Consider the following 26992-nt stretch of genomic DNA (forward strand, 5'->3'; position numbering starts at 1 on the left):
CGGGGCTGGGGGGAGCGGGGGCTGGGGGAGCGGGGCCTGGGGGAGCGGGGGCTGGGGGGAGCGGGGGCTGGGGGAGCGGGAGCGGGGGCTGGGCGAGCGGCGACTGGGCGAGCGGGGACTGGGCGAGCGGGGACTGGGCGAGCGGGGACTGGGGGAGCGGGGGCTGGGGGAGCGGGGGCTGGGGGAGCGGGGGCTGGGGGAGCGGGGGCTGGGGGGAGCGGGGGCTGGGGGAGCGGGGGCTGGGGGAGCGGGGGCTGGGGGAGCGGGGGAGCGGGGGCTGGGGGAGCGGGGGCAGGGGGAGCGGGGGCTGGGGGAGCGGGAGCTGGGGGAGCGGGGGCTGGGGGAGCGGGGGCTGGGGGAGCGGGGGCTGGGGGAGCGGGGGCTGGGGGAGCGGGGGCTGGGGGAGCGGGGGCTGGGGGAGGGGGGCTGGGGGAGCTGGGGCTGGGGGAGCGGGGGCTGGGGGAGCGGGGGCTGGGGGAGCGGGGGCTGGGGGAGCGGGGGCTGGGGGAGCGGGGGCTGGGGGAGCGGGGGCTGGGGGAGCGGGGGCTGGGGGAGCGGGGGCTGGGGGAGCGGGAACTGGGGTGAGTGTGGACTGGGGGAGTGGGGACTGGGGGAGTGGGGACTGGGGGAGTGGGGACTGGGGCAGTGGGGACTGGGGGAGTGGGGACTGGGGGAGTGGGGACTGGGGGAGTGAGGAGTTAGGGACAGGGCCTGAGAAGGAGTGGGTTTCATGTCGGGGGTAAGGGAGTCGGGGGGAGGGGAGTCGAGGGGAGTGGAGGCTGGGGAGGGGAGTTGGGTGAGGGGAGTCGGGGGGAGTGGAGTCGGGGGGAGGGGAGACGGGGGGAGGGGAGTCGGGGGGAGGGGAGTCGGGGGGAGGGGGAGTCGGGGTGAGGGGAGTCGGGGGAGGGGAGTCGGGGGAGGGGAGTCGGGGTGAGGGGAGTCGGGGTGAGGGGAGTCGGGGTGAGGGGAGTCGGGGGGAGGGGAGTCTGGGGCAGGGGGGTCAGGGGGAGGGGGGTCAGGGGGAGGGGAGTCTGGGGCAGGGGGTCAGGGGGAGGGGAGGCGGGGGGAGGGGAGTCGGGGGGAGGGGAGTCGGGGGGAGGGGAGTCTGGGGCAGGGGGGTCAGGGGGAGGGGGGTCAGGGGGAGGGGGGTCAGGGGGAGGGGAGGCGGGGGAGGGGAGGCAGGGGGAGGGGAGAATACCTCTCGAACCCTTTCAGGCAGTGAGTTCCAGATACCCACAGCCTCTCAACCTCTGTCCCCCCTCCTGGTTACTGACACTTCTATTCAGGAGGGGGGAGAAGTTTCATCCTCTCTCCCCGATCTCTGCCCCCCCGATGGTTTTGTCACCTCGATCAGGCCCCCTCCCCCTCAGCCTTCTCTGCTCTGAGGAAAACAACCCCAGCCTCACCAAAACGTGAACCAGCCTCTCTCCATCGCTGAGACGCTCCAGCCCAGGAAACAGCCTGGTGACTCTCCTCTGCACCCCCTCTGTCTCTCACTGTCCCTCTCTCTGTCCCTCTCTCTGTCCCTCTCTCTGTCCCTCGCTCTGTCCCTCCCTCTGTCTCTCTCTGTCCCTCTCTCTGTCCCTCTCTCTGTCCCTCTCTCTGTCCCTCGCTCTGTCCCTCCCTCTGTCTCTCTCTGTCCCTCTCTCTGTCCCTCTCTCTGTCCCTCTCTCTGTCCCTCGCTTTGTCCCTCGCTCTGTCCCTCGCTCTCTCTCCCTCTGTCCCTCGCTCTCTCTCCCTCTGTCCCTCGCTCTCTCTCTCTGTCCCTCGCTCTCTCTCTCTGTCCCTCTCTCTCTCTGCCGCTCTCTCTCTCTCTCTGTCCCTCGCTCTCTCTCTCTGTCCCTCGCTCTCTCTCTCTGTCCCTCGCTCTCTCTCTCTGTTCCTCGCTCTCTCTCTGTCCCTCTGTCTGTCCCTCTCTCTCTCTCTGTCCCTCTGTCTGTCCCTCTCTCTCTCTCTGTCCCTCTGTCTGTCCCTCTCTCTCTCTCTGTCCCTCACTCACTCACTCTATCCCTCTCTGTGTCTGTCCCTCTCTCTCTGTGTCTGTCCCTCTCTCTCTCTGTCTGTCCCTCACTCTCTGTCTCTCTGTCCCTCACTCTCTGTCTCTCTGTCCCTCACTCTCTCTCTGTCCCTCACTCACTCACTCTCTCTCTCTCGAGTGCCATCACATCCTTTCTGTCTCTCTCTGTCTCTCTCTCTGTCTCTCTCTCTCTGTCCCTCTCTCTCTCTGTCCCTCTCTCTCTCTGTCCCTCTCTCTCTGTCCCTCACTCACTCTCTCTGTCCCTCTCTCTCTCTCTCCCTCACTCACTCTCTCTGTCCCTCACTCACTCTCTCTGTCCCTCTCTCTCTGTCTCTCTCTCGAGTGCAATCACATGCTTCCTATTGCGTGGTGACCAGAACTGTACACAATACTCTCGCTGTGGCCTCACCAGCCTTTTCTACAGCTCCCATCGTAACCACCCTGCTCTTGTATTCTCTGCCTCATCTGATAAAGACAAGTATCCCCATGTTCCTTCTTCACCACCTTATCTCCCTGTCCTGCTGCCTTCAGGGACCGATGGACACGCACCCCAAGGTCGTGAATGTAGCCCAGTCCCATCACGCAAACCAGCCTCCCATCCATTGACTCTGTCTACACTTCCCGCTGCCTCGGGGAAAAGCAGCCGGCATCATCAAGGACCCCCCCCACACACCCCGGACATTCTCTCTTCCACCTTCTTCCGTCGGGAAAAAGATACAAAAGTCTGAGGTCACGTACCGACCGACTCAAGAACAGCTTCTTCCCTGCTGCTGTCAGACTTTTGAACAGACCTGCCTGATATTAAATTGATCTCTCTCTACACCCGAGCTGTGGCTGTAACACTACATTCTGCACCCGCTCCTTTCCTTCTCTATGAACGGTATGCTTTGTCTGTATAGCGCGTAAGAAAGAATACTTTTCACTGTATACGAATACATGTGACAACAATAAATCAAATCAGAGTCACACTGACTGATCGTAACCCCCCACATTCACGTCTCGATCATTAATCACTACAAACAGTAAACTCTCTACACTCTCAGTACAGAGCTGCTTTCCTGACATCCTAACACAGCTCCATTACTGTTCCCTCCAGACACAGCTCACCACAACTCACACATCCCTGAACTCACTGGAAAAGTCCATTCACACCCAATGACTTACCACCAAAGGAGGTGTCGCTGGGCCAGGGGCAGTCGGGGGGGGTTCAGTTTATCTGCTTCCTCCTCCGTCTCCGGCGCGATGTGTTTGGGAGAGGTTTCGGACTGAGTTAAAACACCTCCAAAACCCCACCCACCCCCACACCGATCTGGCGACTGACGTCAACTCCAATTAGATGGAACAATATCATTAATCAACGGTGTATCATATCCATGCAAATTGTTCCAGTGAAAGGTGGATGTGTTCTCCTGTGTCCTTCGTAAGGAAAGAGGAGGCTTTGCTTTTGTTACATAACTGGTCCAGGATGAAGAGTGGCCTGGGGAAGGGTTGGAGCATTTTAAGTATCGTTCATTTATTAGTGTCACAAGTCAGCTTACATTAACACTGCAATGAAGTTACTGTGAAAATCCCCCCGTTGCCAAACTCAGGCGCCTGTTTGGGTTACACTGAGGGAGAATTTAGCACGGCCGATGCACCCTGACCAGCACGTCTTTCAGACTGAGAGGGGAAACCGGAGGAAACCCACGCAGACACGGGGAGAATGTGCAGACTCTGCAGAGACAGTGAACCCACGTCCCTGGCGCTGTGAGGCAGCAGTGCTAACCCACTCTGCCACCGTGCTGCCCTTTCGGGTCTGTGTTGGGGCATTTATATGTTGTAACTATAACGTACCCAGTGTTAGATCGAGACGACTCACAGGATATATCGCTCCCATTAGAACCACAGCAAAGTTACAGACAGAATGAGGCCATTCAGGCCCATCTTGTCCATGTCAGCCCGTGGACATCCAGGTGCCCTTTCTAATCCCACCTTCCTGCACCCGGCCCACAGCCCTGTTGCTTACAGCACTTAAGGTGCAGATCCAGGGGCTTATTGAAAGAGTTTAGGGTCTCTGCTTCCACCACCAACTCGGGGCAGTGAATTCCACAGCCCTCTGCATAAAAATACTTCTTCCTCCTGTCCCCTCTTCACCGTCTGCCACTTATCCTGAATCTATGTCCCCTGGTTCTAGAATTCTCCGCCAAGGGAATCAATTTTATCCTGTCCACTCTCGCTCTTCCCGTCAGAATTCCGTGCACCTCAATCCGGTCACTCCCTCAGCCTTCTTTGTTCCAAGGAAAATAACCCCAACCTCTCCAATCTCTCCTCGGAGCTACACTTTTCCAGCCCTGGCAATATTCTTGTGAACCTTCTCTGCACTCTCTCTCTCTCTCCAGAGCAATTACTTCCTGCCTGTAATGTGGTGTCTGTGTCGATATGCGCGATCTTCTTGGAGATCCTCTCCACTTGGAACCGGCTGTGTTTATTGTGTTTCCCCCAGTCCAACGCCGGCATCTCCACATCATGTAATGTGGTGAGCAGAACTGCAGACAATATTCCAGTTGTGGCCATCATTCCTTTTACATTCGACACCTCTGCCAATGAAGGGGGTATTCCATACGCATTCTTTACAACCGAGTCTGCTTGATCTGCTGCCTTGAGGGAGCGGTGTCCTTATACACCAAGATTAGTATTAACGTGATGAGGAAAGGTCATCTGATCGAAGAGAGAGCGGGAGTGTGGCGTGGAGACAGAGGGACAGCCATGATCAGCTCCGGGGCCGACTCCTGCTCCTCGTCTCTCTGCTTCTATCCGGGGAGAGGTGGCAATTTCAGCAAGTTTATAAACAAGACGAGGAAGTTGTGTCAGAAAAAATATGACGGAGTGAGGAACAATAGGCTGTCCATAGCAGGGCCCAGCTCAGAACATCCACAGGACCGCACCCAGCGAGAGATGCAAACTAGAGAGAGGAGAGAGACAGAGCTGGGACAGTCTGTGTGTGTGTGTGTGTGTGTGAGAGAGAGAGCGTCTGCATGTGTTCAGAACATGGAACCTGAGCAGACACCAACGTCCCAAACACTGTCTGCTGTTCACTCATTAACAATACGGTCGGGAACGGCAAGGCTGAATTCCAGATTCTCCCCCCAAAAAAACACACCAAACAAATGGGGAGAATAACGGCCGTGTGAAAATGAGGGAGGGGTGGGGGGGATTGAAGAGGGAAGAATTTCTTTCTCTCCGAGGGTGCTGAGTCTCTGAAACTCTCTTCATCAGAAGGCGGTGGGTGTGGGGGGGCGGGGGGGTGCAGGGTCTTTGAGTGTGTCTGAGACAGAGGTGAACAGATTCTCGATTAGTGAGGGGTGGGGGGGGTGAAAGGTTATCGGGGGGACGGTGAGGCGAGAATGTGGGGGTTTCAGGTTACAATGGGATCAGCCGTGATGATATGGAATGGGGGACCAGGGCTCGAGGGGCAGAGTGGCCTCCTCCTGACTCTAATCCGTACGTTCCAATGGTACTGTACTCCTTACTATCCTCCTTATCCACCTCAGACTGTGCGGCCAAATTCCCCTCCAAATCCATTTTCAGGTTTGCCGAGGACGCCACCGCAGTGGGTGGGATCTCAAACAATGATGAGACGGAGCACAGGAAAGAGACAGAGAATCTGGTGAACTGGGTGCGGTGACAATAATCTCTCCCTCAATGTCAACAAAACAAAGGAGATTGTCATCAACTTCAGGAAGTGTAAAGGAGAACATCCCCCTGTCTACATCAATGGGGATGAAGTGGAAATGGTCGAGAGAGCTCCAGGCTTTTAGGTGTCCAGAACACCAACAACCTGTCCTGGTCCCCCCCACGCCGACGCTATAGTTAAGAAAGCCCCACCAACACCTCTACTTTCTCAGGAGATTAAGGAAATTCAGCCTGTCCGCTACGACTCTCACCAACTTTTACAGATGCCCCATAGAAAGCATCCTTTCTGGTTGTATCACAGCTTGGTCTGGGCTCCTGCTCTGCCCAAGACCGCAAGGAACTACAAAGGTTTGTGAATGTAGCCCAGTCCATCACACAAACCAGCCTCCCATCCATTGACTCTGTCTACACTTCCCGCTGCCTCGGGGAAAAGCAGCCAGCATAATCAAGGACCCCCCCACACACCCCGGACATTCTCTCTTCCACCTTCTTCCGTCGGGAAAAAGATACAAAAGTCTGAGGTCACGTACCGACCGACTCAAGAACAGCTTCTTCCCTGCTGCTGTCAGACTTTTGAATGGACCTGCCTTATATTAAGTTGATCTTTCTCTACACCCTCGCTGTGACTGTAACACTGCATTCTGCACCCTCTCCTTTCCTTCTCTCTGAATGGTATGCTTTGTCTGTATAGCGCACAAGAAAAAATACTTTATGAAGTATGACAAACATATGACAATAATAAAGAGGAGATGGCCTTCATTCTTTGGGCAGAGTTTCACGTGCCCCCATTGGCCAGGTTTACGTTGTGACTACTCATTGGTCTTGCCCACCCCAAACCCCCCACCCACAGATTTCAACCAACCCCGGATGACCAACTCTGAAGCAAAGATAAACATCAACACTCACTTGTGCTCATGCAGGAGACCATGCCGACCGTGCCAATTCCGTGTACCCCATTCAGAGCCTTCACTGGAACCGATCCAAACCACTTTCCAGACATCACAGCCAGCGAGGAGCTTCTGGAAACACGGACAGGGTAAAGCAGTGAGTGAGTCAGGCAGCACACTGTCCCCCATCAAACACTCCCAGGACAGGTACAGCACGGGGTTAGATACAGAGTAAAGCTCCCTCTACACTGTCCCCCATCAAACACTCCCAGGACAGGTACAGCACGGGGTTAGATACAGAGTAAAGCTCCCTCTACACTGTCCCCATCAAACACTCCCAGGACAGGTACAGCACGGGGTTAGATACAGAGTAAAGCTCCCTCTACACTGTCCCCATCAAACACTCCCAGGACAGGTACAGCACGGGGTTAGATACAGAGTAAAGCTCCCTCTACACTGTCCTCATCAAACACTCCCAGGACAGGTACAGCACGGGGTTAGATACAGAGTAAAGCTCCCTCTACACTGTCCCCATCAAACACTCGCAGGACAGGTACAGCACGGGGTTAGATACAGAGTAAAGCTCCCTCTACACTGTCCCCATCAAACACTCCCAGGACAGGTACAGCACGGGGTTAGATACAGAGTAAAGCTCCCTCTACACTGTCCCCATCAAACACTCGCAGGACAGGTACAGCACGGGGTTAGATACAGAGTAAAGCTCCCTCTACACTGTCCCCATCAAACACTCCCAGGACAGGTACAGCACGGGGTTAGATACAGAGTAAAGCTCCCTCTACACTGTCCCCCATCAAACACTCCCAGGACAGATACAGCACGGGGTAAGGTATAGAGTAAAGCTCCCTCTACACTGTCCCCATCAAACACTCCCAGGACAGGTACAGCACGGGGTTAGATACAGAGTAAAGCTCCCTCTACACTGTCCCCATCAAACACTCCCAGGACAGGTACAGCACGGGGTTAGATACAGAGTAAAGCTCCCTCTACACTGTCCCCATCAAACACTCCCAGGACAGGGACAGCACGGGGTTAGATACAGAGTAAAGCTCCCTCTACACTGTCCCCATCAAACACTCCCAGGACAGGTACAGCACGGAGTGAGATAGAGAGTAAAGCTCCCTCTACACTGTCCCCCATCAAACACTCCCAGGACAGGTCCAGCACGGAGTTAGATACAGAGTAAAGCTCCCTCTACACTGTCTCCATCAAACACTCCCAGGACAGGTACAGCACGGGGTTAGATACAGAGTAAAGCTCCCTCTACACTGTCCCCATCAAACACTCCCAGGACAGGTACAGCACGGGGTTAGATACAGAGTAAAGCTCCCTCTACACTGTCCCCCATCAAACACTCCCAGGACAGGTACAGCACGGGGTTAGATACAGAGTAAAGCTACCTCGACACTGTCCCCCATCAAACACTCCCAGGACAGGTACAGCACGGGGTTAGATACAGAGTAAAGCTACCTCGACACTGTCCCCTATCACTTTTGAATGGACCTAACTTATATTAAATTGATCTTTCTCTACACCCTAGCTGTGACTGTAACACTACATTCTGCCCCCTTTCCTTTCCTTCTCTGTGAACGGTATGCTTTGTCTGTATAGCACGCAAGAAACAATACTTTTCACTGGATCCCAATACCTATGACAATAATAAAGAGGAGATGGCCCATATAAATAAGCAATGGCCTTGTGGTTTTATCACTGGACTATTCATGCAGAAAGACCCCGGTTCGAATCTCGCCATGAGTGATGGCAGAATTTGAACTTAATAAAAAATATCTGGGATTAAGAATCTACTGGCGACCATAAAACCCACTGTCGATGCTCGTAAAAACCCATCTGGCTCACTAATGTCCTTTCGGGAAGAAAATCTGCCGTCCTTACCCGGTCTGGCCTACATGTGACTCCAGAGCCACAGCTTGTGGTTGACTCTCAACTGCCCTCCAAGGGCAACTGGGGATGGGCAATAAATGCTGTCCCAGCCAGCGACGCCCATGTCCCAGAAATGAATTTTTAAAAATCAAAAGGCGGATGATCTGGAGGGGAAAATGGAGGAATATCTGTCTTTGTTTATCCAGCAGATGTTAGAAACTTTCATGGTGATTTAGACAGATTGAGTGAGTGGGCAATACATGGCAGCTGCTGTATAACGTGGATTCAATGTGAAATTATCCACTTCGGACAGAGGAACAGAATGGCAGAGTGTTATTCACACGGCGATCGATTGGGAAACAGCGAGCAGTTAGGAAGGCCAGTCTGAACCAGTACACGACAGTAACTGACTTCATCACTAAGTGTGTCGAAGACTGTGTGCCAAAGAAGCAAATCCGTGTGTTCCCCAAGCGGAAACCATGGATGAACAGGGATATGCACTGCTTGTGGAAGTCCAGGTCTGAGGCGTTCAAGGCAGGCGACCCTGACCTATACAAAAAGCCAGATATGATCGAAGGAGATCCGTCAAAGATGCCAAAAAGCAGGACTGGACCAAGCTGGAGTCCCAGGCCAGCCACACCCGACCCGACCACCCCGCCGGCTATGGAAAGGTCTGCAAGACATAACAGGCTAGAAGATGAAGGCATGAAAAATCACCGGCTCTAATGCACCCCTCCCTGATGGGCTCAATGCATTCTACGCCTGTTCTGACAACGAGGTCAGCAAGAGCGCGCCCTCCACCCTGGAAGCCTCAGATGAACCTGTATCTGGGGGGGTCACCATTGCAGATGTCGGAGCAGCTTTCTCGAGGGTCAACCCACAGAAAGCAACTGACCCGGTGAGGTACCTGGACGGACACTCAGATCCTGCGTGGATCAGCTGCCGGGGGTATTTGTAGACATCATCAACCTCTCTTTACAACAATCTGAGGACCCTATCTGCTTCAAGAAGAGACCATCATCCCAGTACCAAAGAAAAGCCAAGCAGCGTGCCTTAGTGACTATCGTCCGGTGGCTCCGACATCCATCATTATGAAGTGCTTCGAAAGGTCAGTCAGGGCACGAATCAATTCCAGCCTCCCGGATTGCCTGGATTCATTACGCTTCGCCTATCGCCCCAACAGGTCCACAGCAGACGCCATCTCCCTGGCCCTGCACTCAACCCTGGAACACCTAGATAACAAGGACACCTACGTCAGACACCTATTTACTGACTACAGCTCAACCTTCAACACCATTATTCACACAAAACTCATTTCCAAACTCCGTGGCCTGGGCCTCGGTTCCTCCCTCTGTGATTAGATCCTGAACTTTCTAACCCACACAGCACAATCAATAAGGATCGGCACCAACACCTCCTCCACCATCATCCTCAACACCAGTGCCCCACAAGGCTGGTATCTCAGCCCCCTATCATACTCCTTATACACCTCAGACTGTGCGGCCAAATTCCCCTCCAACTCCATTTTCAGGTTTGCTGATGACGCCACCGCAGTGGGTGGGATCGCAAACAATGACGAGACGGAGCACAGGAACGAGACGGAGAATCTGGTGAACTGGGTGCGGTGACAATAATCTCTCCCTCAATGTCAACAAAACAAAGGAGATTGTCATCGACTTCAGGAAGCGTAAAGGAGAACATGAACCTTGAACCTACATCAACTGGGATGAAGCAGAAAGGGTCGAAAGCATGAGGTTTTTAGGTGTCCAGATCACCAACAACCTGTCCTGGTCCCTCCACGCCGACACGATAGTTAAGAAAGCCCCACCAACGCCTCGACGTTCTCAGGAGGCTAAGGAAATTGGGCATGTCCGTTACAACGTCCACCATTTTACAGATGCCCCATAGAAAGCATCCTTTCCAGATCTATCACAGCTTGGTCTGGCTCCTGCTCTGCCCAAGACCGCAACAAACTACAAAGGCTGTGTAACTGTATCCCAGTCCCATCATGCAAACCAGCCTCCCATCCATTGACTCCCGTCTACACTTCCCGCTGCCTCGGGAAAACAGTCAGCAGAATCAAGGAACCACGCACCCCGGACATTCTCTCTTCCACCTTCTTCTGTTGGGAAAAAGATACAAAAGTCTGAGGTCACGTACCGACCGACTCAAGAACAGCTTCTTCCCTGCTGCCATCAAATTTTTGAATGGACCTCCCTTGCATTGAGTTGATCTTTTTCTACACCCTAGCTGTGACTGTAACACTATATTCTGTACTCTCTCCTTTCCTTCTCTATGAACGGTATGCTTTGGCTGTATAGCGCGCAAGAGACAATACTTTTCACTGTATCCCAGTACATGTGACAATAATAAATCAAATCAAATCAAAAGACAGATGATCTGGAGGGGAAAATGAGGAATATCTGTCTTTGTTTATCCAGCAGATGTTAGAAACTTTCACGGTGATTTAGACAGGTTGAGTGAGTGGGCAAATACATGGCAGCTGCTGTATAACGTGGATTCAATGTGAAATTATCCACTTCGGACAGAGGAACAGAATGGCAGAGTGTTATTCACACGGCGATCGATTGGGAAACAGCACGCAGTTAGGAAGGTAAATGGTACGTTGGCCTTCATTGCGACAGGACTTGAGTACAGGAGCGGGGATGTCTGTCTACAGCTGTACAGGGCCTTGGGGAGACCACACCTGGAGCATCGTGCGCAGCTTTGGTCTCCTTATCAAAGAAAGGATATACTTGCCACAGAGGGAGTGCGGCCAAAGTTCACCAGGCTGATTCCTGGGATGGTGGGATTGTCGTACGAGGAGAGATTGGGTCGACTGGGTCCTGTATTGACTGGAGTTTAGAAGAATGAGGGGGTGGGGGTCTGATTGAAAGGTATAAAATTCTGACAGGGCTGGGCAGACTGGATACAGGGATGTCGTTTCCTCCGGTGGGTGGGGAAGAGTCTGGAACAAGGGGTCACAGTCTCAGGATACAGGGGAGACCATTAGGGACAGAGATGAGCAGAAATTTCTTCACTCAGAGGGTGGTGAACCTGTGGAATTCTCTACCACAGAACGCAGTGGAGGTCAAATCACTGAATATTGGGAGAGAAAGCGGGAGTGTGGCGTGGAGAGAGAGGGACAGCCATGATCATATTGAATGGTGGAGCAGGCTCCGAGGCCGACTCCTGCTCCTAGTCTCTCTGCTTCTATCCGGGGACAGGTGGCAATTTCAGCAAGTTTATAAATAAGAGGAGGAAGTTGTGTTAGAAAAAATATGATAGAGTGAGGAACAATAGGCTGTTCATAGCAGGGCCCAGCTCAGAACATCCACAGGACCGCACCCAGCGAGAGATGCAAACTAGAGAGAGGAGAGAGACAGAGCTGGGACAGTCTGTGTGTGTGTGTGTGTGTGTCTGTGTGTGAGAGCGAGAGCGTGTGTTTGTGTGTGTGTGTGTGTGAGTGTGCGTGTGAGAGTGTGTGTGAGAGCGAGAGCGTGTGTGTGTGTGCGTGTGTGTGTGTGAGAGGGCGCGTCAGTGTGTGATTATGTGTGCATGGTGTGTGTGTGAGTGAGAGAGTGAGATAGAGTAAGAGTGAGTGAGTGAGTGAGAGAGAGTGAGTGAGTGAGTGAGTCTGTGTGTGTGAGAGCATATGTGTGTGTGGTGTGTGTGTGTCTGTGTACGTGGTGTGTGTGTGTGTACGTGGTGTGTGTGTGTGTGTGTGTGTGTGCGCGCGTGGTGTATGTGTGTGCTTGGAGTGGGTGTGTGTGCCTGTGTATGTGTGCGTTGTGTGTGTGCGCGAGTGTGTGTGTGTGCGCATGCATGTGTTTGAATGGCATGTAATGGAACCTACGAGGGAGCAAGCTATCCTAGATCTGGTCCTGTGTAATGAAACAGGAATAATTAATCATCTTACAGTTAGGGATCCTCTCGGAAGAAGCGATCACAGTCTGGTTGATTTAAAATACAGATGGAGCGTGAGAAGGTAAAATCCAATACCAGTGTCTTGTGCTTAAACAAAGGAGACTGCAAAGGGATGAGTGAGGAGTTGGCTCAGGGAGACTGGGAGCAAAACTTTATGGTGGGACAATTGAGGAACAGTGGAGGACTTTCAAAGCGATCTTTCACGGTGCTCAGCAAAAGTATATACCAGTGATAAGGAAGGACTGGAGAACAAGATAATCAGCCATGGATATCGAAGGAAATAATGGAGGGTATCAAACTGAAAGAAAATGCATACAAAGTGGCAAAGATTAGTGGGAACCTGGAGGATTCGGAAATCTTTAAAGATCAGCATAAAGCCACCAAAAAAGCTATGAAGAAAAGTAAGATGGATTATGAGAGTAAATTGCTCAGAATATAAAAAACAGATGGCAAAAGTTTCGACAGATATATAGAACGAAAGAGTGGCTAAAGTAAACATTGGTCCTTCAGAGGATGAGAAGGGGGATGTAATAACTGGAAATGAGAAAATGGCTGAGGCTTTGAACAGGTATTTTGTGTCGGTCTTCACAGTGGAAGATACAAATAACATGCCAAAAATTGATGACAGGAAGGCTATGGCAGGTGAGAACCGAGAAACTATCGTTACCACGAAAGAGGTAGTGTTGGGCAAGTTAATGGGGCTAAAGGTAGACAAGTCTCCTGGTCCTGATGGAATGCATCCCAGGGTACTAAAAGAGATGGCGGGAGAAATAGCAAATGCACTAGTGGTAATTTACCAAAATTCACTGGACTCTGGGGTGGTTCCCACAGATTGGAAAACAGCAAATGTGACGCCAGTGTTTAAAAAAGGAGGTAGACAACCTGGTTGAGTCTGAAATGGCCCCACAAACCAGTCAGTTGTAACCAACAACTATTCACACCATGATGGAGAGAGCTTAGCGACTGCTGTTCCCCACTCCCCTCCCGCACTGATATCTCTGACCATCGCAGTCTCTGCAGTTACCAACCTGCACACTCTTGGACGCCAAGTGGCAATTTAGAATCACCAATCTTGCTAACCTGCACATAATCTACACTCACACGTTCCTCCCGGTGTGCCCAGTTTATCAGGAAATGTCCCGGCTCATCACCTTTTAAACCGGTACCATCCTGCACGGAGATCATCTTCGCACATCGAGCTGCTGGAACACTCAGTCTCTCGGCAATCTGTGCTCCTCCAGGTATCGCTCAGGACGGTGTGATCCACACACGGGTCAGTCAGGGCAGAGTCAGCGACTGAGAGACAGAGACATGTTTAATGTTAATATAAAGCACAGTTCATGCTAAACATTGAAACGAGAAGCAGGAGGAGGCCATTCGGCCCTTCCAGCCTGCCCCGCCATTCATTTTGATCACGGTTGATCATCAGATTCAATATCCTGTTCCCCCCCCTTCCCCCCACCATATCCCTCCATCCCTTTAGTCCTCAGATAAGAACACCAAAACTGCACACAATATTCCAGGTGTGCCCCCAGCAACGCCCTGTACAATTGCAGCAAAACATCTCCATTCGATAAAGATAAAAAGATTTGCAGGTTGGGTGGATTGGCCGTGATAAATTGTCCCTTAGTGTCCAAAGGTGCGTCTGTTCGGATGGTTTGCCATGTTAAATTGCCCCTTAGTGTCGAAAGATGTGATAATGTGGATTGGCCATGTTAAATTGTCCCTTAGTGTCCAAAGATGTGCGGGTTGGGTGGATTGGCCGTGATAAATTGTCCCTTAGTGTCCAAAGATGTGCGGGTTGGGTGGATTGGCCGTGATAAATTGTCCCTTAGTGTCCAAAGATGTGCGGGTTGGGTGGATTGGCCATGCTAAATTGTCCCTTAGTGTCCAAAGATGTGCAGGTTGGGTGGATTGGCCACGCTAAATTGTCCCTGCGTCCAAAGATGTGCAGGTTGGGTGGATTGGCCACGCTAAATTGTCCCTTAGTGTCCAAAGATGTGCAGGTTGGGTGGATTGGCCATGATAAATGTGCGGGGTGGGTTATGGGGATAGGATTCGGTGTGGGCCGAGAGTGCCCATTTGGAGTATGGGTGATGGGCTGAATGGCCTCGTTGTGCACTGTTGGGATTCTGTGCTTCCATAAAAGACGTGCTCTCTGCACAGAGTACAACTGAAGGTGAAGCAACAGTCTGTGCAACACCCTAACGACATCACCATCAACTCATGTGATCATAAAGCAATCAGGCAAACACTTAAATATATAACAGGGGTCATTAACGCAGCGCAGTTTGACAACAGGACTCACTCAGCAAGCCCAGAATCAGCAGCAGGGTCCTCATCTCGCTGGCTCAGATTCTGCAGAGGCAAAGACAGAATTCATATTAGAGAGCGTTCAGAGGATATGGGGGAGGGTGCAGGGAAATGGAGCCAGTATTAAACAATGAGTGCCTACAAGAGATCAGTCTGTTTCTCCAGTTAGAGTAGGTGAGCTCTGACTGGGTCCTCGATAGACCAAGGTGAGCCCCACCCCCTGTCCCACTGCACCCCTGACTCCATCCTTCCCTGGTTCTGCATTCAATTCCCCCCAAAGCCCCCGTGAGTAATCTGTGAGGGGTCTGTCAAGTACCACTTTCCCACCACAAAAAATACCAGGCGATGACACTCACCAGTAAGAGACACTCGAACCCACCACCGCCCCTTAACATTCAATGGTGTTTCCATCACTGAATCCCCCAGCCTCAACATCCTTGGGGTTCCCATTGGCCAGATGTGGACACAGGTCAGGAGTGTGATGGAATGTTCCCCCCACTTGCCTGTATGGGTGTGACTCCAACAACAGTCGGGAAAGCTCGACACCATCCAGGGTAATGCAGACCACCTTTAGGATCATGTCAGATCCCCACCAGCGAGTACCTGACATGATGGTGTCGCCTAGGTGATCAGAGGCCTGCCTGGCACCGCCAACCGGACATCCTGGCACTGCCAAGGTGGTGAGGTCTGAGGGAGCGGGGACCGAGGGAGCGGGGACCGAGGGAGCGAGGACCGAGGGAGCGGGGACCGAGGACCGAGGGAGCGGGGACCGAGGGAGCGGGGACCGAGGGAGCAGGGACCGAGGGAGTGAGGGATAGGGGTTTTACGGGCAGGGTCTGAGAAGGAGTGGGTTCCATGTCGGGGGGAGGGGAGGTGGGGGGAGGGGAGGGGAGGTGGGGGGAGGGGAGGGGAGGTGGGGGGAGGGGAGGTGGGGGGAGGGGAGGTGGGGGGAGGGGAGGGGAGGTGGGGGGAGGGGAGGTGGGGGGAGGGGAGGGGAGGTGGGGGGAGGGGAGGGGAGGTGGGGGGAGGGGAGGGGAGGTGGGGGGAGGGGAGGGGAGGTGGGGGGAGGGGAGGGGAGGTGGGGGGAGGGGAGGGGAGGTGGGGGGAGGGGAGGGGAGGTGGGGGGAGGGGAGGGGAGGTGGGGGGAGGGGAGGGGAGGTGGGGGGAGGGGAGGGGAGGCGGGGGGAGGGGAGGCGGGGGGAGGGGAGGGGAGGCGGGGGGAGGGGAGGCGGGGGGAGGGGAGGCGGGGGGAGGGGAGTCGGGGGGAGGGGAGGCGGGGGGAGGGCAGGCGGGGGGAGGGGAGGATACCTCTCGAACCCTTTCAGGCAGCGAGTTCCAGATACCCACAGCCTCTCAATCTCCTGCCCCTTAAACCTCTGTCCCCCCTCCTGGTTACTGACACTTCTATTCAGGACGGGGGAGAAGTTTCATCCTCTCTCCCCGATCTCTGCCCCCCCCATGGTTTTCTAACCTCGATCAAGCCCCCTCTCCCTCAGCCTTCTCTGCTCTGAGGAAAAAAACCGCAGCCTCACCAGCCTTTCTCCATAGAAACATAGAAAAACGACAGCACAAAACAGGCCCTTCGGCCCCACAAGTTGTGCCGAACATATCCCTACCTTCTAGGCCTACCTATAACCCTCCATCCTATTAAGTCCCATGTACTCATCCAGGAGTCTCTTAAAAGACCCTATTGAGTTTGCCTCCACCACCACTGACGGCAGCCGATTCCACTCGCCCACCACCCTCTGTGTGAAAAACTTCCCCCTAACATCTCCCCTGTACCTACCCCCCAGCACCTTGAACCTGTGTCCTCTTGTAGCAGACATTTCCACCCTGGGAAAAAGCCTCTGAGAGTCCACCCGATCTATGCCTCTCAACATCTTATACACCTCTATTAGGTCTCCTCTCATCCTACGTCTCTCCAAGGAGAAAAGACCGAGCTCCCTCAGCCTATCCTCATAAGGCATGCCACTCAATCCAGGCAACATCCTTGTAAATCTCCTCTGCACCCTTTCAATCATAGCTGAGACGCTCCAGCTCAGGGAACAGCCTGGTGACTCTCCTCTGCACCCTATCTCTCTCTCTCTCTCTGTCCCTCTCTCTCTGTCTCTCGCTCTCTCTCTGTCTCTCTCTCTCTCTGTCCCTCTCTCTCTGTCCCTCTCTCTGTCCCTCTCTCTGTCCCTCTCTCTGTCCCTCACTCACTCTCTCTGTCCCTCTCTCTCTGTCTCTCTCTCGAGTGCAATCACATGCTTCCTATTGCGTGGTGACCAGAACTGGACACAATACTCTCGCTGTGGCCTCACCAGCCTTTTGTACAGCTCCCATCGTAACCACCCTGCTCTTGTATTCTCTGCCTCAGCTGATAAAGACAAGTATCCCCATGTTCCTTCTTCACCACCTTATCTCCCTGTCCTGCTGCCTTCAGGGACCGATGGACACGCACCCCAAGGTCGTGAATGTAGCCCAGTCCCATCACGCAAACCAACCTCCCATCCATTGACTCTGTCTACACTTCCCGCTGCCTCGGGGAAAAGCAGCCGGCATCATCAAGGATCCCCCCCACACACCCCGGACATTCTCTCTTCCACCTTCTTCCGTCGGGAAAAAGATACAAAAGTCTGAGGTCACGTACCGACCGACTCAAGAACAGCTTCTTCCCTGCTGCTGTCAGACTTTTGAACAGACCTGCCTGATATTAAATTGATCTCTCTCTACACCCGAGCTGTGGCTGTAACACAACATTCTGCACCCGCTCCTTTCCTTCTCTATGAACGGTATGCTTTGTCTGTATAGCGCGTAAGAAAGAATACTTTTCACTGTATACGAATACATGTGACAACAATAAATCAAATCAGAGTCACACTGACTGATCGTAACCCCCCACATTCACGTCTCGATCATTAATCACTACAAACAGTAAACTCTCTACACTCTCAGTACAGAGCTGCTTTCCTGATATCCTAACACAGCTCCATTACTGTTCCCTCTAGACACAGCTCACCACAACTCACACATCCCTGAACTCACTGGAAAAGTCCATTCACACCCAATGACTTACCACCAAAGGAGGTGTCGCTGGGCCAGAGGCAGTCGGGGGGCGTTCAGTTTATCTGCTTCCTCCTCCGTCTCCGGCGCGATGTGTTTGGGAGAGGTTTCGGACTGAGTTAAAACACCTCCAAAACCCCACCCACCCCCACACCGATCTGGCGACTGACGTCAACTCCAATTAGATGGAACAATATCATTAATCAACGGTGTATAATATCCATGCAAATTGTTCCAGTGAAAGGTGGATGTGTTCTCCTGTGTCCTTCGTGAGGAAAGAGGAGGCTTTGCTTTTGTTACATAACTGGTCCAGGATGAAGAGTGGCCTGGGGAAGGGTTGGAGCATTTTAAGTATCGTTCATTTATTAGTGTCACAAGTCGGCTTACATTAACACTGCAATGAAGTTACTGTGAAAATCCCCCCGTTGCCAAACTCAGGCGCCTGTTTGGGTTACACTGAGGGAGAATTTAGCACGGCCGATGCACCCTGACCAGCACGTCTTTCAGACTGAGAGGGGAAACCGGAGGAAACCCACGCAGACACGGGGAGAATGTGCAGACTCTGCAGAGACAGTGAACCCACGTCCCTGGCGCTGTGAGGCAGCAGTGCTAACCCACTCTGCCACCGTGCTGCCCTTTCGGGTCTGTGTTGGGGCATTTATATGTTGTAACTATAACGTACCCAGTGTTAGATCGAGACGACTCACAGGATATATCGCTCCCATTAGAACCACAGCAAAGTTACAGACAGAATGAGGCCATTCAGGCCCATCTTGTCCATGTCAGCCCGTGGACATCCAGGTGCCCTTTCTAATCCCACCTTCCTGCACCCGGCCCACAGCCCTGTTGCTTACAGCACTTAAGGTGCAGATCCAGGGGCTTATTGAAAGAGTTTAGGGTCTCTGCTTCCACCACCAACTCGGGGCAGTGAATTCCACAGCCCTCTGCATAAAAATACTTCTTCCTCCTGTCCCCTCTTCACCGTCTGCCACTTATCCTGAATCTATGTCCCCTGGTTCTAGAATTCTCCGCCAAGGGAATCAATTTTATCCTGTCCACTCTCGCTCTTCCCGTCAGAATTCCGTGCACCTCAATCCGGTCACTCCCTCAGCCTTCTTTGTTCCAAGGAAAATAACCCCAACCTCTCCAATCTCTCCTCGGAGCTACACTTTTCCAGCCCTGGCAATATTCTTGTGAACCTTCTCTGCACTCTCTCTCTCTCTCCAGAGCAATTACTTCCTGCCTGTAATGTGGTGTCTGTGTCGATATGCGCGATCTTCTTGGAGATCCTCTCCACTTGGAACCGGCTGTGTTTATTGTGTTTCCCCCAGTCCAACGCCGGCATCTCCACATCATGTAATGTGGTGAGCAGAACTGCAGACAATATTCCAGTTGTGGCCATCATTCCTTTTACATTCGACACCTCTGCCAATGAAGGGGGTATTCCATACGCATTCTTTACAACCGAGTCTGCTTGATCTGCTGCCTTGAGGGAGCGGTGTCCTTATACACCAAGATTAGTATTAACGTGATGAGGAAAGGTCATCTGATCGAAGAGAGAGCGGGAGTGTGGCGTGGAGACAGAGGGACAGCCATGATCAGCTCCGGGGCCGACTCCTGCTCCTCGTCTCTCTGCTTCTATCCGGGGAGAGGTGGCAATTTCAGCAAGTTTATAAACAAGACGAGGAAGTTGTGTTGGAAAAAATATGACGGAGTGAGGAACAATAGGCTGTCCATAGCAGGGCCCAGCTCAGAACATCCACAGGACCGCACCCAGCGAGAGATGCAAACTAGAGAGAGGAGAGAGACAGAGCTGGGACAGTCTGTGTGTGTGTGTGTGTGTGTGAGAGAGAGAGCGTCTGCATGTGTTCAGAACATGGAACCTGAGCAGACACCAACGTCCCAAACACTGTCTGCTGTTCACTCATTAACAACACGGTCGGGAACGGCAAGGCTGAATTCCAGATTCTCCCCCCAAAAAAACACACCAAACAAATGGGGAGAATAACGGCCGTGTCAAAATGAGGGAGGGGTGGGGGGGATTGAAGAGGGAAGAATTTCTTTCTCTCCGAGGGTGCTGAGTCTCTGAAACTCTCTTCATCAGAAGGCGGTGGGTGTGGGGGGGGCGGGGGGGTGCAGGGTCTTTGAGTGTGTCTGAGACAGAGGTGAACAGATTCTCGATTAGCGAGGGGTGGGGGGGGTGAAAGGTTATCGGGGGGACGGTGAGGCGAGAATGTGGGGGTTTCAGGTTACAATGGGATCAGCCGTGATGATATGGAATGGGGGACCAGGGCTCGAGGGGCAGAGTGGCCTCCTCCTGACTCTAATCCGTACGTTACAATGGTACTGTACTCCTTACTATCCTCCTTATCCACCTCAGACTGTGCGGCCAAATTCCCCTCCAAATCCATTTTCAGGTTTGCTGATGACGCCACCGCAGTGGGTGGGATCTCAAACAATGATGAGACGGAGCACAGGAAAGAGACAGAGAATCTGGTGAACTGGGTGCGGTGACAATAATCTCTCCCTCAATGTCAACAAAACAAAGGAGATTGTCATCAACTTCAGGAAGCGTAAAGGAGAACATCCCCCTGTCTACATCAATGGGGATGAAGTGGAAATGGTCGAGAGAGCTCCAGGCTTTTAGGTGTCCAGAACACCAACAACCTGTCCTGGTCCCCCCCACGCCGACACTATAGTTAAGAAAGCCCCACCAACACCTCTACTTTCTCAGGAGATTAAGGAAATTCAGCCTGTCCGCTACGACTCTCACCAACTTTTACAGATGCCCCATAGAAAGCATCCTTTCTGGTTGTATCACAGCCTAGTCTGGGGCTCCTGCTCTGCCCAAGACCGCAAGGAACTACAAAGGTTTGTGAATGTAGCCCAGTCCATCACACAAACCAGCCTCCCATCCATTGACTCCGTCTACACTTCCTGCTGCCTCGGGGAAAAGCAGCCGGCATCATCAAGGACCCCCCCACACACCCCGGACATTCTCTCTTCCACCTTCTTCCGTCGGGAAAAAGATACAAAAGTCTGAGGTCACGTACCGACCGACTCAAGAACAGCTTCTTCCCTGCTGCTGTCAGACTTTTGAATGGACCTGCCTTATATTAAGTTGATCTTTCTCTACACCCTCGCTGTGACTGTAACACTGCATTCTGCACCCTCTCCTTTCCTTCTCTATGAATGGTATGCTTTGTCTGTATAGCGCACAAGAAAAAATACTTTATGAAGTATGACAAACATATGACAATAATAAAGAGGAGATGGCCTTCATTCTTTGGGCAGAGTTTCACGTGCCCCCATTGGCCAGGTTTACGTTGTGACTACTCATTGGTCTTGCCCACCCCAAACCCCCCACCCACAGATTTCAACCAACCCCGGATGACCAACTCTGAAGCAAAGATAAACATCAACACTCACTTGTGCTCATGCAGGAGACCATGCCGACCGTGCCTTTTCCGTGTACCCAATTCAGAGCCTTCACTGGAACCGATCCAAACAACTTTCCAGACATCACAGCCAGCGAGGAGCTTCTGGAAACACGGACAGGGTAAAGCAGTGAGTGAGTCAGGCAGCACACTGTCCCCCATCAAACACTCCCAGGACAGGTACAGCACGGGGTTAGATACAGAGTAAAGCTCCCTCTACACCGTCCCCATCAAACACTCCCAGGACAGGTACAGCACGGGGTTAGATACAGGGTAAAGCTCCCTCTACACTGTCCCCCATCAAACACTCCCAGGACAGGTACAGCACGGGGTTAGATACAGAGTAAAGCTCCCTCTACACTGTCCCCCATCAAACACTCCCAGGACAGGTACAGCACGGGGTTAGATACAGAGTAAAGCTCCCTCTACACTGTCCCCCATCAAACACTCCCAGGACAGGTACAGCACGGGGTTAGATACAGAGTAAAGCTCCCTCTGCACTGTCCTCATCAAACACTCCCAGGACAGGTTCAGCACGGGGTTCGATACAGAGTAAAGCTCCCTCTACACTGTCCCCCATCAAACACTCGCAGGACAGGTACAGCACGGGGTTAGATACAGAGTAAAGCTCCCTCTACACTGTCCCCCATCAAACACTCCCAGGACAGGTACAGCACGGGGTTAGATACAGAGTAAAGCTCCCTCTACACTGTCCCCCATCAAACACTCCCAGGACAGGTTCAGCACGGGGTTAGATACAGAGTAAAGCTCCCTCTACACTGTCCCCATCAAACACTCCCAGGACAGGTACAGCACGGGGTTAGATACAGAGTAAAGCTCCCTCTACACTGTCCCCATCAAACACTCCCAGGACAGGTACAGCACGGGGTTAGATACAGAGTAAAGCTCCCTCTACACTGTCCCCCATCAAACACTCCCAGGACAGATACAGCACGGGGTTAGGTATAGAGTAAAGCTCCCTCTACACTGTCCCCATCAAACACTCCCAGGACAGGTACAGCACGGGGTTAGATACAGAGTAAAGCTCCCTCTACACTGTCCCCATCAAACACTCCCAGGACAGGGACAGCACGGGGTTAGATACAGAGTAAAGCTCCCTCTACACTGTCCCCATCAAACACTCCCAGGACAGGTACAGCACGGGGTTAGATACAGGGTAAAGCTCCCTCTACACTGTCCCCCATCAAACACTCCCAGGACAGGTACAGCACGGGGTTAGATACAGAGTAAAGCTCCCTCTACACTGTCCCCCATCAAACACTCCCAGGACAGGTACAGCACGGGGTTAGATACAGAGTAAAGCTCCCTCTACACTGTCCCCCATCAAACACTCCCAGGACAGGTACAGCACGGGGTTAGATACAGAGTAAAGCTCCCTCTGCACTGTCCTCATCAAACACTCCCAGGACAGGTTCAGCACGGGGTTCGATACAGAGTAAAGCTCCCTCTACACTGTCCCCCATCAAACACTCGCAGGACAGGTACAGCACGGGGTTAGATACAGAGTAAAGCTCCCTCTACACTGTCCCCCATCAAACACTCCCAGGACAGGTACAGCACGGGGTTAGATACAGAGTAAAGCTCCCTCTACACTGTCCCCCATCAAACACTCCCAGGACAGGTTCAGCACGGGGTTAGATACAGAGTAAAGCTCCCTCTACACTGTCCCCATCAAACACTCCCAGGACAGGTACAGCACGGGGTTAGATACAGAGTAAAGCTCCCTCTACACTGTCCCCATCAAACACTCCCAGGACAGGTACAGCACGGGGTTAGATACAGAGTAAAGCTCCCTCTACACTGTCCCCCATCAAACACTCCCAGGACAGATACAGCACGGGGTTAGGTATAGAGTAAAGCTCCCTCTACACTGTCCCCATCAAACACTCCCAGGACAGGTACAGCACGGGGTTAAATACAGAGTAAAGCTCCCTCTACACTGTCCCCATCAAACACTCCCAGGACAGGGACAGCACGGGGTTAGATACAGAGTAAAGCTCCCTCTACACTGTCCCCATCAAACACTCCCAGGACAGGTACAGCACGGAGTGAGATAGAGAGTAAAGCTCCCTCTACACTGTCCCCCATCAAACACTCCCAGGACAGGTCCAGCACGGAGTTAGATACAGAGTAAAGCTCCCTCTACACTGTCTCCATCAAACACTCCCAGGACAGGTACAGCACGGGGTTAGATACAGAGTAAAGCTCCCTCTACACTGTCCCCATCAAACACTCCCAGGACAGGTACAGCACGGGGTTAGATACAGAGTAAAGCTCCCTCTACACTGTCCCCCATCAAACACTCCCAGGACAGGTACAGCACGGGGTTAGATACAGAGTAAAGCTACCTCGACACTGTCCCCCATCAAACACTCCCAGGACAGGTACAGCACGGGGTTAGATACAGAGTAAAGCTACCTCGACACTGTCCCCTATCACTTTTGAATGGACCTAACTTATATTAAATTGATCTTTCTCTACACCCTAGCTGTGACTGTAACACTACATTCTGCCCCCTTTCCTTTCCTTCTCTGTGAACGGTATGCTTTGTCTGTATAGCACGCAAGAAACAATACTTTTCACTGGATCCCAATACCTATGACAATAATAAAGAGGAGATGGCCCATATAAATAAGCAATGGCCTTGTGGTTTTATCACTGGACTATTCATGCAGAAAGACCCCGGTTCGAATCTCGCCATGAGTGATGGCAGAATTTGAACTTAATAAAAAATATCTGGGATTAAGAATCTACTGGCGACCATAAAACCCACTGTCGATGCTCGTAAAAACCCATCTGGCTCACTAATGTCCTTTCGGGAAGAAAATCTGCCGTCCTTACCCGGTCTGGCCTACATGTGACTCCAGAGCCACAGCTTGTGGTTGACTCTCAACTGCCCTCCAAGGGCAACTGGGGATGGGCAATAAATGCTGTCCCAGCCAGCGACGCCCATGTCCCAGAAATGAATTTTTAAAAATCAAAAGGCGGATGATCTGGAGGGGAAAATGGAGGAATATCTGTCTTTGTTTATCCAGCAGATGTTAGAAACTTTCATGGTGATTTAGACAGATTGAGTGAGTGGGCAATACATGGCAGCTGCTGTATAACGTGGATTCAATGTGAAATTATCCACTTCGGACAGAGGAACAGAATGGCAGAGTGTTATTCACACGGCGATCGATTGGGAAACAGCGAGCAGTTAGGAAGGCCAGTCTGAACCAGTACACGACAGTAACTGACTTCATCACTAAGTGTGTCGAAGACTGTGTGCCAAAGAAGCAAATCCGTGTGTTCCCCAAGCGGAAACCATGGATGAACAGGGATATGCACTGCTTGTGGAAGTCCAGGTCTGAGGCGTTCAAGGCAGGCGACCCTGACCTATACAAAAAGCCAGATATGATCGAAGGAGATCCGTCAAAGATGCCAAAAAGCAGGACTGGACCAAGCTGGAGTCCCAGGCCAGCCACACCCGACCCGACCACCCCGCCGGCTATGGAAAGGTCTGCAAGACATAACAGGCTAGAAGATGAAGGCATGAAAAATCACCGGCTCTAATGCACCCCTCCCTGATGGGCTCAATGCATTCTACGCCTGTTCTGACAACGAGGTCAGCAAGAGCGCGCCCTCCACCCTGGAAGCCTCAGATGAACCTGTATCTGGGGGGGTCACCATTGCAGATGTCGGAGCAGCTTTCTCGAGGGTCAACCCACAGAAAGCAACTGACCCGGTGAGGTACCTGGACGGACACTCAGATCCTGCGTGGATCAGCTGCCGGGGGTATTTGTAGACATCATCAACCTCTCTTTACAACAATCTGAGGACCCTATCTGCTTCAAGAAGAGACCATCATCCCAGTACCAAAGAAAAGCCAAGCAGCGTGCCTTAGTGACTATCGTCCGGTGGCTCCGACATCCATCATTATGAAGTGCTTCGAAAGGTCAGTCAGGGCACGAATCAATTCCAGCCTCCCGGATTGCCTGGATTCATTACGCTTCGCCTATCGCCCCAACAGGTCCACAGCAGACGCCATCTCCCTGGCCCTGCACTCAACCCTGGAACACCTAGATAACAAGGACACCTACGTCAGACACCTATTTACTGACTACAGCTCAACCTTCAACACCATTATTCACACAAAACTCATTTCCAAACTCCGTGGCCTGGGCCTCGGCTCCTCCCTCTGTGATTAGATCCTGAACTTTCTAACCCACACAGCACAATCAATAAGGATCGGCACCAACACCTCCTCCACCATCATCCTCAACACCAGTGCCCCACAAGGCTGTGTTCTCAGCCCCCTATCATACTCCTTATACACCTCAGACTGTGCGGCCAAATTCCCCTCCAACTCCATTTTCAGGTTTGCTGATGACGCCACCGCAGTGGGTGGGATCGCAAACAATGACGAGACGGAGCACAGGAACGAGACGGAGAATCTGGTGAACTGGGTGCGGTGACAATAATCTCTCCCTCAATGTCAACAAAACAAAGGAGATTGTCATCGACTTCAGGAAGCGTAAAGGAGAACATGAACCTTGAACCTACATCAACTGGGATGAAGCAGAAAGGGTCGAAAGCATGAGGTTTTTAGGTGTCCAGATCACCAACAACCTGTCCTGGTCCCTCCACGCCGACACGATAGTTAAGAAAGCCCCACCAACACCTCTACTTTCTCAGGAGGCTAAGGAAATTGGGCATGTCCGTTACAACGTCCACCATTTTACAGATGCCCCATAGAAAGCATCCTTTCCAGATCTATCACAGCTTGGTCTGGCTCCTGCTCTGCCCAAGACCGCAACAAACTACAAAGGCTGTGTAACTGTATCCCAGTCCCATCATGCAAACCAGCCTCCCATCCATTGACTCCCGTCTACACTTCCCGCTGCCTCGGGAAAACAGTCAGCAGAATCAAGGAACCACGCACCCCGGACATTCTCTCTTCCACCTTCTTCTGTTGGGAAAAAGATACAAAAGTCTGAGGTCACGTACCGACCGACTCAAGAACAGCTTCTTCCCTGCTGCCATCAAATTTTTGAATGGACCTCCCTTGCATTGAGTTGATCTTTTTCTACACCCTAGCTGTGACTGTAACACTATATTCTGTACTCTCTCCTTTCCTTCTCTATGAACGGTATGCTTTGGCTGTATAGCGCGCAAGAGACAATACTTTTCACTGTATCCCAGTACATGTGACAATAATAAATCAAATCAAATCAAAAGACAGATGATCTGGAGGGGAAAATGAGGAATATCTGTCTTTGTTTATCCAGCAGATGTTAGAAACTTTCACGGTGATTTAGACAGGTTGAGTGAGTGGGCAAATACATGGCAGCTGCTGTATAACGTGGATTCAATGTGAAATTATCCACTTCGGACAGAGGAACAGAATGGCAGAGTGTTATTCACACGGCGATCGATTGGGAAACAGCACGCAGTTAGGAAGGTAAATGGTACGTTGGCCTTCATTGCGACAGGACTTGAGTACAGGAGCGGGGATGTCTGTCTACAGCTGTACAGGGCCTTGGGGAGACCACACCTGGAGCATCGTGCGCAGCTTTGGTCTCCTTATCAAAGAAAGGATATACTTGCCACAGAGGGAGTGCGGCCAAAGTTCACCAGGCTGATTCCTGGGATGGTGGGATTGTCGTACGAGGAGAGATTGGGTCGACTGGGTCCTGTATTGACTGGAGTTTAGAAGAATGAGGGGGTGGGGGTCTGATTGAAAGGTATAAAATTCTGACAGGGCTGGGCAGACTGGATACAGGGATGTCGTT

The 26992-nt window shown here is 52.4% G+C and overlaps 1 protein-coding gene across 10 annotated transcripts in view; it reads right to left on the reverse strand.

The window, feature by feature from the left end:
• Window positions 1-6597: 6597 nt before the first annotated feature.
• The window catches only part of LOC144489324 (uncharacterized), a 42672-nt gene continuing 22277 nt past the window's right edge, over window positions 6598-26992 (reverse strand). For 8 of the 10 annotated variants that reach the window (XM_078207213.1, XM_078207218.1, XM_078207216.1 and 5 more), the window contains 2 exons: window positions 21190-21302; window positions 17926-18086 (listed from right to left, as the gene is read on the reverse strand). In XM_078207213.1, coding sequence (XP_078063339.1) covers window positions 17932-18086; window positions 21190-21302 — 268 coding nt within the window. In that variant the 3' untranslated portion in view covers window positions 17926-17931. Of the gene's footprint in view, window positions 6709-13553; window positions 13699-14710; window positions 14761-17925; window positions 18087-21189; window positions 21303-26992 lie in introns of those variants that run through there. The other 2 variants (XM_078207219.1, XM_078207220.1) reach the window with 2 other exon arrangements.

The sequence above is a fragment of the Mustelus asterias genome, unplaced genomic scaffold (assembly GCF_964213995.1).
Source record: "Mustelus asterias unplaced genomic scaffold, sMusAst1.hap1.1 HAP1_SCAFFOLD_2140, whole genome shotgun sequence".
Taxonomy (NCBI): Eukaryota; Metazoa; Chordata; class Chondrichthyes; order Carcharhiniformes; family Triakidae; genus Mustelus; species Mustelus asterias.